This window comes from Dicentrarchus labrax, unplaced genomic scaffold (assembly GCF_905237075.1).
Source record: "Dicentrarchus labrax unplaced genomic scaffold, dlabrax2021, whole genome shotgun sequence".
Classification (NCBI taxonomy): Eukaryota; Metazoa; Chordata; class Actinopteri; family Moronidae; genus Dicentrarchus; species Dicentrarchus labrax.
In genome coordinates this window covers 17,589,388-17,601,462 of record NW_026136713.1, presented here as the reverse complement: position 1 = coordinate 17,601,462, position 12,075 = coordinate 17,589,388, and the positions used below count along the sequence as shown (strand labels likewise).

The following is a 12,075-nucleotide window of genomic DNA, read 5'->3' as shown; positions in this document are numbered from 1 at the left end:
ACAGATAATTGTATAAAAACATCAGGAATGAAGTGATGAATATACACAAGAAATAACCTGCTCATAAAGTTATTGTTGATCAGTTGTTATTATTATGCATTGAATATAATAAATAATGTATCCACAATATCTATAAAGTATGTCAATTAGGGGGTGATCAGTTTACTCAGTGATAGAAAAAGGCTCCCCTAAAGAAAAAGCTTAGGAACCACTGCTTTATATTTATATTTACATTTATATTAGCCTACGAGACAAAAGGGTGGGAAAGACGACGACCTTTATTTTGAAAAGAGCAGAACACGACGACCTTTATTTTGAAACACTTGACACCGGAAGTGTAACGTTCGTCGTCAGAAAACAGGAACGCATGTGGTTTCGGATTCACTGATTATTAATATTTCACCGCGTGTTTCCTCCTTTAAAGAGTTTGTTTACCTGCAGCGAAGCCTCGCGGAAAACAAAGTCTGCTTCGAAGACACACAATTACTCTTTTGTTCAAGGTCAGCACGTTAAAAACCCGCTAAATGTGACTGCGTTAGCTCAATGCTAGTCAGCTATTAACTTGAAAAAAAAAAAAAGTTGCAGGTGTCTAAGTCACATAAGCTCAGCTGGTAAACAACTCTGCACCTGAAGCTCGCCGTTCATCATGTCACAGGCCACCAAGCGCAAACACGTTGTCAAGGAGGTTCTTGGAGACTTTGTGACGCCCACAGAAAACCAGCAGATCGTGAAGGTGAGCCACACATTGACCCATGCGCGGATTTTTAAGGTGTTAACAGATGACTACCTCTCACGTTACCTGACTCTTCTCTCCATCCTCTACCTGTGCTCCTACAGGTCGTCGGTAGCCGTGGTAACAACCTCCACGAAGCTGTCACAGCCAAGGGTGAGACGTTCCTGGTGAGCATGCCCACCAAGTTTCGCAAGAACCTCTGGATCAAGAGAGGTAAGTGAAGGCGGGAGGTTTAGGTTTAAAGGTGTTATAGATTGTTACAGGATCCTGGAAAACCTGGACATTTTAGAGAGGAGTGATGGAAACACCAGGAAATTCATTAAAAGGGTTTAAAATGAACAAATGTCCTGGAAAATAATCTCTGTAGTCCTGGATTTTTGTTGTATTTTGTGTTATTTTAATGTTACGGTTAGTTAGTGGAAGGTTTATTCACAAAGAAGAACAATTGGCTGCGGTGGTAAGACCGTAAGTGTCCCTTAAACGATGAACACTGGGAGAGAGTGATGTCCTGTATTAAAGAGATCATTTTAAATCAGGCAGCTCAATCTAAAAGCTCTAAAAAGTCATTTTGAGGTTTAACAAACATGTTAAGTGCCTTACTTAGAAAACATCTGCAAAGCAAATCTTCTTCTCTGCTGCCATTGGTTTCACTTTGGGAACAAGTGGCAACATTTCACAGATAAATACCATTATAAATGTGCAATATTAACATTAAACATTGGGATTATCAGATTTAGTGTCACTGGGATCTTTTAATTTCATATAAGCTCCAAAATACACTCATGAAATATGATCAGTCTCGTATCTTTTATCCACAATGTTTCTACATGTGTGATTTGTGAGTCAGTGTAAAACTGATCTGCACCTGTTTTGTGAGCTTGATCTGATCATTATTCAAGATAATAGATATTGATACCTGTCAAGTATCAGTCACTCGTGTGATGACATTTTTGACTGGCAGTTATGCCATTGTTATCGAGCCTTGATAAGAAAGATAAACAGTTTATTAGTCTTTTATGATTCTTTAGAAAAATAATGTGTAATATAATCTATCTTTCTGGAATGTACCACACTAAAGCCAATTTTAAATCATTTCTTTATAAAGTAATAACTTATTTCATCAGTCAAAAACAAACTAAACGAAGGGTCTCTGGAAGGCAGAAGGCTACTTTACTGTTGAGTTTCCACAAAAAGCTTTCTGCTGGTGAAGAAACTCAAGTGTTTCTGTCGTTGTTGTATCTCGCAAAGAGAAGGCAAAATGTTGAGGGAAGCAGGAGGATTTTCAAGTTTTGTTTCTAGGCCATCTCCTACTCTGTCAGTGGCCATGGTGTCTCGGAAATACCGGTAATCAGTCATCTTTTGAAGTGTTGGGGTTGTTTTTTCTTCTTCATATGCTCTTAGGTAGACTGGGGTTGAGTGAATTACAGTACTGGGAGAATTGTTTATCCTGTCATTTCTCTGCATTTTTAATGACCTTTTATGTTTGTATTGGAAGTTAAAGTCAGCTTTCTGATCCCCAAGGTGATTATGTGATTGTGGATCCCATTGATGAAGGAGAGAAGGTGAAGGCAGAGATCAGCTTCATTCTCTACAAGGATCACATTCAGTACCTGCAGAAACAGCAGTGCTGGTGAGCAGAAACACACACAGATACCAGCCACACACACACACACACACACACAGATACCAGCCACAACCAGCATCACTTTGTCAGGTGTAACCAAGTGTATTGTTTTTTTTTCCTAACTTCCTCAGGCCAGAGGGGTTCATGGAGGAGCCGTTGGAGCAGGACAAGACAAACAAACAGCAGGAAAAGGAAGAGGGGACGGAGGAGAAAGGCGAGGACGAGGGAGTTAGCGACTCTGATGATGATGATGAGAGTGACCTCTTTGTAAACACCAATCGCTGTAACTACCAGTACAGCGAGAGTGAGGAGGAGGACAGCGAGGAAGAACACAATCACAAAGAGGGAAGGACAGAAAATGGCTCCTAGTGGCAGCACTGTGGATACGGACAAATAAGAGTAAGAGCTGTGGAAATCATGAGACGGCGTCCTCTGCTGCGCTGCCGTCCTCACGGACTCCCTCTGTAGCTCTTGTATGGCAGCCTGCCGTAGACGTTAAATGGCTGGGCTCATTGAATGGACTTCAACTTAAGGGAGCAAAATAAGCCTTTGCTTGTTGATCCAGAAAAATCTGTAATGTAGAAATTTAGCTGAAAGTGAATAATAATTTTCATTATTTCCAATGTCTGTTTGAAATTCTGTAAATTTCTACTTTTAGTTTCAGTGTTTTGGTGAAATGACAAACTAAAGCGTGTTTGTATGCTCTACCTCCAGTGCAGCCTTTATTATAATGCCAGTACATTGTGCGGTATGCTGTCTACCCAGGCCACACTGTACATCTGCAGGGTAATGCTAATCTAAACTGTCCTATTCATTCACCCTCATAGGACTAAATAAAGAAGAGAGAAAGAATCACAGAAACTCAAACATGTATTGTTGCCAAAATCAAGTTTTCTCATGTTTTAATTTCAGTTACTGGGTAAGGATGGCTGTCAAGCTGGATTAGAGGGTGTGGTAATAATTGAAGCACCGTTCCTGTATAATCCTGTTTCGATGTAAACACTGTTCCAGTTTCACCAGTCCTCTGAAGCATATTGTAACTAGCTGGCCTGCCTCTTGATTTTCAAATGAATGCTGCCGACAGCCCCTGAGATTTCTTTGTCTCAGGCACCAGAAGATTTTATCAAAATGCTTTAGTTTCAATTGACTTTGAAACCTTTTGTACTTAATTGTCATGACATCTTTGTGCCTCATCTTTTACTGACATTCCTCACCCAGTTGATTATTTTGGTTTTTTGTAGTGAACACTTTGGAAATCGATAAATTCTTGAACTGTGCTTTACGTCACTTCAACACGATCATTCCATCTCTGACTTCCACAGATGTCACAGACATTCAAAGAACCATCTTCTTTGGAAAAAGTATTATAAGCATGGATATAAAAAATAAACCCACCCCTTCCACTTTTACCACAATCAAATTCCTGAATGATAAGGTCACAATATTAACAGAAAGCCTCTGAGCAGTTAATTTTTGGTGCCGGTGGAACCAGTTCTGCTGCAATGTTCTGCATACGTTTTGCCCCCGAGGCGTGAGGGGAAACTAAGTTAGTCAGACCACATGCTTTAAATGTAGAACATGGCTGAGTGCATCTCACTGTTTGAGTGGTTTTGCTTGTTCAGGAAGCTGTGAAATAACTTTCCAATGTAAAATATTGTAGCTGGAAAACAAGTTTATTAAACATTTATGCTTTTTCAGGAAAGATGTTGCAGAATCATTCTTGGCTGACAATTAGATGAGCTTTGGGTGTTGGTTTCAGGAGACGAAGTCCGGGGTATTTAACCCCAAACAAACAAATATTTCTGCATTAATATATTTATAATAATCTATCAAAAAAAGGTCTAATGAAATAGGTTACTAATAGTTGTCAAACAAAAGTATGAAACCCAATATCAACTATCACATCCTTACAAAAACAAGCATTGTCTTGTGAGCACATTCTAACAATTAATAGCAGCACAACTCTTTTCTTCTATCTTGTAGATTCTGGCTGCATTAGCACAGTTTAGAGAGATCTATCCCACTATATTCAGTGGAAGAGTAGTTATTTAAAACATCCTTCCTTTAAATATAGCTAATAATTGCAGATGTGTATTTAAATAGGAAATAGACTAGTAAATAATCTGTAAACCCATAAAAATGTAATTAAACAAGGAAATCTAAACGTAAAATGGGTGAACATTAAAAAAAGAAGAAGTCTTGGATTATTCATTCATTGGATGAAATGTGTTTTTTTCTGCACATAACTACATTACATCAGTAGAAAAAGTGTCTGTACTGTTTGCACAAGCAAAGCAGAATGTAAAAAAGTCTATTGGGCTTTTATTTTTTGGACATTGATTCGGTTTCTGAGAGTATCAGGTCATTGAGGAAGATTTCACAGAAATAGAACCGGATTTATTTAAAGTTTATTTAGACATGAAAGAAGTACTTTACAGGAATGTATTTTATACATTCATCACATTAGTTTTCTATGGCAACAATAACAGGCTTTTCACTATAAAACATAACAGGAAGCTGATAGGCTGAAACCAGCAGCTCATCTAATTCAGGTCATGTTCACAGTCTCAAAAATACAATAATCATAACATTTGATTAAACACATTTTAAGTACATAAATAGAGGCAATTTAGGGTTTATAACATGTTTGAGGGAAGAAAGAACACATTGTTGAATTCATAAACAATAAAACACACCATTGCTAAATTCACACACTGTACAGGTTCAGCTGCTGTTAGGTCTGATATGACCACAACCTTATTGTGGCGAGCTAAATTTAGCACACTTAAGCTCAGCATTGTGGTACACACATTACTGAGTCGGTTCGGAAAACGTTATGGCTCTTCTCGACTTGTCACAGTAGCTTAGCATTTTTTGCAACTTGAAAGCTAATTTATATCAATTGTTAGTTTATCTAACCTTTTGCTACATCAGCTAAAGCGTGACTATATATATATGTACATATTTTCATAAAATGTGATGAATGACAACCAGTGGCTGTCTGAAAGGAAGGAGAAACACATTTAAAAGTAAAAAATATATACAAAAATAGTGTGTATGTGAAGTATGTTTAATCTGTAATAAATTGACTAAAATATGCAAAAGGTTTAAAAACACATTATTAAATATTATTCAGGCTGTTGGCATGTTGATGAGCCCGAAGGTTTTCACATTGTCTAATATAATTAAATACAACTCCAGAACATGAATGCCTGAAGTAAATATACGGACACTAGTTCTTCATAACTTCAACAGAAGCTCATGAACATGTTTGCTATCAGACTGTAGTAGCACAATTCTTCAGTAGACAAACTTGATCAAAAATCACCTGGGATGGTTCGTTTCACTTCTTGACTGCATTTCTCAGGGGCACGTCCCAACACGGCCTCTGTGTCCGTTTCAGGTCGGCCCACAGTCTAACCATCTGCTTGGGGGTTCGTTTGTGGACCAGCAGAATCTTGTGGTATGAACACAGCTCCTTCTTTTCCTTTTCAGGGAAGTCAAATGTGAGGAATGCCGGGTGGTGGATGGGGTGAGTGTTAAGCCGAATCATACACATCCCTACATAAACGTCGTCAATGGGGAACAGGTGAACACTTTTAGAGATTTCATGTAGACGTTTGGCCAGCAGGCCCGAGTACACTACCCCTCCTCCGCCTGCATACGTAGGATAGAGGCCTCTGTAGAAGCTGTCTGGGATGAAGTACTTGGAGTTGTTGACTCGGTGGGGTATGGCTGAATCTATAACATCTCCGACCATGAAGTCCGCTATGGTGTCGTTTGCTTGCGACTTGTTTAGCTGATCCTGTAGGTAGGTTATAATGTTGGGGGTGTTGACGAAGACGTCGTCGTCCCCCTTGAAGACAAAGACAGTCTGGTTGCAGGAGCCTGAAAACCAGCTCCAGAAGAGCACATCCTTCAAGGTGAGGTTGAAAAATGTGTCTGTGAAGTCCCACTGCAGAATGTCTCCATAATGCTCACTCTCCATCTGCAGCAGCTCAGATAAACTCACATCCTCTTCCTCAGGGTCTTCTCTGCCCAGCAGGAACACCCTGCGGACATATCCTCCACTTTCTCGTCCTCCACTGCTGTTCTTGTGTCCTGATACCCACCCCTCCTTGCCCCAGGTCTGACGAATGGCCATCCGGTTCTTATAATTGTGCTCTGTCGTCTTAATAGCCAGCAGAAGCAGAGGGGGCTCCTTCTCATCCTTTGCCCCGGCTCCACATACTCCATCTGGTTGGATGATGGCTGGGTAGTCCCTCTTTTGCATGTGGCTCACAAACTTTTGCATCTGCCATGATAGCTTATCAAAGTTTTTCCTCATGCTGTCCGAGTCCATAAGTTCAATGAAACTTTCCATCAGTAGGGACTCATTAAAGTTACTATTTTCCATCCTCTTCCTGAAGTCATTGGGGCGCAGGATGGGGTTGAAATAGCGTTCGATGGCCAGCTGGAGTTGGTTCCAAAAGGCACCTTCATCTTGGGCGAGCCAGAAAGTTTTAGCGTGTGGGATGAAGCTCTTTTTTCTCAAATCGTTTGGGGCCACGGAGTGAGAAGGAGTTTCCTGGACATTGGTCCCTGGTGCTCCTGCACCATTCATGGACATGCACACCATGGCAGTGAGAAAGACCAACATCAGGAGCAGGCAGATGCATGGGGTGCACACACAGACAAACACGTTACGCCAACGACAGTGGAACTGCGCCATTCAACTGCAAATGGAAAACAGTAAATGTTTTTGAATAGCCCAGAGTTAGACGGAGAGAAATCCCAGAGTAAAACAAAGTGTAGAGGAGTCATGAGAGAGAAAGACCAAGAGGAGGGGTCGCATGGGTTGGCATCCCTAAAAAAGGCCTGGCTGCCACCCTAGTTTGGAATCAACACATTCATTTGAAATAATTTTAGAAATAATGTTAAAACTGGAAATTAATTCAATGATCTGTTACGGGCACATTTTAGGTTAGGTGAGTTCAGTGTTGCGTATTTGGAAAAATGTCTGAAGATTTGGAAATGAAACAATGTATTGTAAGAAGACTGTATTTGAACTGTGACCAAAACAAAATCTCACCAAAAGGTCCATTTAGTATCTGTTCTGGAGTATCATCAGATGGATTTTGTCCAGTTGGAATGGAAACGTAAATGTTCAAATTCCTATTTGTCTGAGGACGCACAACTGTGCTGCTTAAGCAGGTCGTGTAATATGAGATGCTAAGATAGTTCATCAACTGTTGCTGTCCACAAAGTCACAAATTAACTTTCAAGCTCAACTATATTTAAAATGATGAAAAGAGAGTTTCTAAGAGCCAGTTCTCGTCACAGTTCTCTTGCAGTACACAACATCGTCTTGTTAATAATAGTGATAAGAATAACGATAATAACCCTACTGTGTGATATTCACAACTGCACTTAAGATTACAGCTTGGTTACACTAGCTCATTTGACAAGGTGAGATCATCTTCTCTTCGAGTGCTGAAATATACATAAAGAGTCAAAGAGTCATTTTTCTTTGCTTACCTGTTTTAAGTGAAGGCTTTCTCATTCACTGAACTCTCCTCTGTTTTGATAAACAAAGCTAATGGGCCACACTAGTAACCTCAGTCTCGTGGTCATTCAAGGTGTCTTTTTTTTCTTTTCTAACCTAAACTCTCCTAACTCGTGAGGCTGCTGTAGTCCTTGGAGATGTGCATGAACAATGATGAAAAACTCCACGGAGCAGATGTTTACTAAGAGGACACGTACAGTCAGGTGCATGCACACAAGGGATACACCCACTGACAGCAAACAGGAATTACATGTTGTCTTGTCACCAGTGATGAATGAAGGTGAAATCAGCCACAATTGGTGGGTAGACAACAATCTGTGAGAGAGAGATCAAAACAGGCCATTCAAGCTGCTCTTCCACAACAAGTGAGTGCCTATGGAGACTTTACATTTAGCAGACAAACAGTTGTCAAACAATAAACTGGCCTTGAATGCAACCACTGTGTGAACCTTGTGCAGAACAGGTCTAGCAGCTTATGAGCACCGTCTTTCAAACACAAATTAACTGCTAAGCTGGAAGGTGAACAGAAGTGACGTCATTTCTCAGCCTTGTCACCCCCAAAACTGCAGTAATCAGGTAAAACAGGACGTGTGAGGAGCTTGACAGGCCTGCAGTGTGTCTGGCATCCTGAAACGTCTCTGTGTTGGAACTCTTCTGGCAACATAGAAACCCACTGTTGAGTTGGTTTCATGAATGAGAAGCAGCCCAAAATCATTCCATATTTCTCAGATGCTGAATTAAAAGTTTATTTCAACCAAAGTAGAGATTAGTAGTGATTGCTGGAACAGTAGGAAGACAAACCAATGTTTTGTTGAGTTTTATTTTGTTTCTGTCAAGTTTGAAAGAAGTGTCAACAGCGGGGTGGCTCCATTAATAGCAGGGTCAACGGTTCGATTCCCAGCTAGGACTACTCCCAGTCCAGTCAAAGTGTGCAAGATACTGGACCCCAAATGCTCTTGATGGCTCAGTGTGTAAGTCCTGATGAGCAATGTGACAAGTGTTGTAAAGCCTGTTGAGTGATTGGTAGACCAGAAAGAGCTGGTCCATTTATGATGTAAAATGCCTGTTTTTGTCTGGTGGATCTGAACACAACAATGTAACTGCGGTTTCTAATTAAACAAAAAGGATCTCACTCTTTCACAAAAAGGTCTATCTCTGTAGGGTCCTTTCCATAATGTTATCAGACACTTAAAATAACAATCTGAGCCTTTCAGTGGTTGTACATTGGCAGTGTGCAATTGCCCATAATGATTACATTGCAGTTGCCAGTTTTTTTGTTGTCCCCCTTAGTCACTTATACATAAAAACACAAAATAGAAAAATAAAAAAAAAAGGTTGAAAAATACCAAAGACCCATTATTCTTTTACACTACTATTACCAATATTATTGTTTTTGGAATGTGTAGGCACTGTAATAACTGTGTGTGTGTGTGTGTGTGTGTGTGTGTGTGTGTGTGTGTGTGTGTGTGTGTGAAAAAATGCCCAGAAATACTTGTCATGTCATAAATATGTGACTGGCGTGAATTATGTCAGATGGCGAGGGAGGAAGTTTGGATAGACCAGTTAGACATACTTGAGTTAAATTAAAATAAAATAAAAGTAAAATTGAATAAAATTGTAATGTTGCCTCCTACAGCTATAAAATATCAATTTAAATAGACTATTACAATGTAGAGTAAACAGTTTAGACCAATAGGACTTTAGGGGAGAGTGGCAAAACTAAATGGAATACAGCCATATTATTAAGGTAATTACACCTGTGGTTTTCCTGGTATATCGTGTCAAAACGTCTGCTGTGAAAAAGGCCTGTTTGACTAAAGTCCTCTACAATGAGCCATTATTTAACAGTTTGTGAAATCCTAAAATAGAAGTGAATTCTCTCTCTCTCTAAAAACATTTTGGATAAGTGTGTAGTAGTTCCAGTAACTGACATACATTCAGTTCAAGGCACAACAAATTATAGACATGGTAAAATGCTGCCATCTAGTGCTCCTATCTTTGCAACTCCATTCTTACTGTACCTTTGGTGCACCTCTGACTTTGGGCTTCTTCAAATATGAATAAAAAGGTAATGACAGATTCTAAACAACAAGCAGCAGTTGTTCTTTTCTGTTGTTACAAAGATGACAGGACTGTTTCAAAATGGTAGGAATAAAGTTTTATTTTCCATATGAAGGGGTGGTTTTGGATTTTTCTTCTTTTACAAGTAGTATGTTTTTGATAAAACTTGCAAAAAATCTTCTAGCATATTCCAAGAATGATGGACATGAAGAGAAGGGGATTTATTGCTGAATGTTAAAATGAAGACACATTTTTATTTTTTCACCAAGTGGAAAAACGATTTGCTTGCTGCTTTTTCCATGCACCCAACTACCAGTACCACTAGGACATGCAGAGGGGTTGGGGGTGAGAGGAGAGAGAGAGGGAGGAGGAAGGAGGAAGGAAGGAGGAGGGAGAGGGTGGGGAAGGGGGGAGGAGGGAGGAGAGAGGGAGTCGGTAGGTAAAAAAGACAAAGGCAAACTGCTTGACAAACACAAACATGGAGGGGCTTTGTGTGTGTGTGTTTGTATTTGTGTGTATAATATGAGGGTGTGTGTGTGCGTGTGTGTGTGTGTGCTTCGTTATGTGTGAGTAGTGTATGATGTGTGAAATGTATGTGTGTATGTAAAGGGAAAAAAGGGGGAGTGCAGGGTGAGGAGAAAGAGGGCTGGGGGGGGGGGGGGTGTTAACAATTCAACTAGCTCTAGAAGCACACTACCCTCACTTGCAGTATTTCCACATTGCAAATCCCAGATTGATTACAGTGATTGATAGTAAGACAAAACTAGCCAGACCTTTTGGGCCATGAACCCAAATAATGTTTTTATAAATTTCTAGCATGATTCCCCTGAATCTGAGGGGTTCGTCGCCATTTTTAAGATACTTTCTATATCTGTGATCCATGCATCTCCTGTGTGAAAAAAAGAACAACAAAAAAACTCTACTTATTGGAAATTAACTCTAATACGGACACATATTGTATCTGACACAGTATCATTTTCCTCAGTGAGCTTGAAAGGGTCTCTAAACCCAATGTGTATCTGACGTGGAAGAGTTTCTGACATGATCAGCCCACTGTTAGTGTGCTGTCCAATACTCATCTGGAGATGGGGCCTAAATTCATCTGCTAGTTGCTTCTGAAGGTCGGTAAGGGGGTGAGAAAGACATGAAGGTGAGGGGGCGATGTCGGGTGGAAGGGGGGGCAGACAGGGACAGACACATAACAGATCATTCAGTCAATATGACCAAGCAAAAGAAGTTCAATCAATAAAGGTATAGGAATGCAAATCAAGGATGCAGTAATCAGTATTATCATAAACCACCGTTTGGCTGTGAGCTAAAGAAAAAAGTAGAATCAGACTCAGAAACTCGCTCTCTAGCAGTGTGAACCTGCACGCAATGACCCGCAAGGGATATTTCCCATCAGAGCAGTGCCATCACTACAGGGGTGAAAGGTGGCGGCGATTCCAGGGGCCCACAGCTGGAGAGGGCCCGTAAAGTTTCCAGAAGGATTATATTAATAAAAAACAAAACAGAAAAGGTGGTGGGGGTGGGGAACCCAGAGCGATATCCTCCTCTCAGGGGGCCCAGGATTCCTAACTACGCCCCTGCAACAAAGTGAACAGATGTGGTCTCCGCACGACATCATTTTTTCATCATCATCGTGACCCACACACAGCGACACACAAGCCCACTTATGCACATACACACAACCTTTTTTTTTTTTAAAATTAAAAAAAAAAAGAAAGAAAGAAAAGAAAAAGCAACTGAATCTCCCTTCTGATTCCAAGAGTTTTTACCCACGCTCCCTTAATCGTGGCCACGAGTGAACGCAACAAACTTGACGGACGGACAGGGAGGAGAGTGAGGGGATGTGGATCTGGCCTGCGGACTGAACTGTGACTGAGATGACGTGCGCTCTCTGCTTTGAGTCTTTTTGGCTGTGATGTGATGGGGAAGTCCTGAGACACAGTGCGGCTCTAAGCTGCTGGCATAGGAAACGGGCGGGCTGGGCAGTCCACGGGAGGCCAGAGTCAGGCTGGATTACAACTGGATTGGTTAGGTTCGGTTTGGATCGGCAGCTCCCTGGCCAATGACTGCTCATGGAGGGAGGTTCTTACAGTGCAATGGAGC

At 40.7% G+C, this 12,075-nt stretch overlaps 2 protein-coding genes across 2 annotated transcripts; one reads left to right on the top strand and one right to left on the bottom strand.

Moving 5' to 3' along the window:
- Positions 1 to 323: 323 nt before the first annotated feature.
- eif1ad (eukaryotic translation initiation factor 1A domain containing) lies at positions 324 to 4,059 on the top strand. Its single transcript, XM_051419659.1, has 4 exons — positions 324 to 733; positions 838 to 946; positions 2,255 to 2,363; positions 2,489 to 4,059. The coding sequence occupies exons 1-4, from the start codon at positions 647 to 649 to the stop codon at positions 2,724 to 2,726; spliced, it is 543 nt and encodes a 180-aa protein (XP_051275619.1). The 5' UTR covers positions 324 to 646; the 3' UTR covers positions 2,727 to 4,059.
- A 694-nt stretch (positions 4,060 to 4,753) lies between these two features.
- On the bottom strand, positions 4,754 to 8,275 carry si:dkey-160o24.3 (N-acetyllactosaminide beta-1,3-N-acetylglucosaminyltransferase 2). Its single transcript, XM_051419658.1, has 2 exons — positions 7,875 to 8,275; positions 4,754 to 7,072 (listed from the first exon to the last, which is right to left on the bottom strand). Exon 2 carries the CDS (start codon positions 7,066 to 7,068, stop codon positions 5,701 to 5,703), a length of 1,368 nt encoding a protein of 455 aa, XP_051275618.1. The 5' UTR covers positions 7,069 to 7,072; positions 7,875 to 8,275; the 3' UTR covers positions 4,754 to 5,700.
- Positions 8,276 to 12,075: the final 3,800 nt, after the last annotated feature.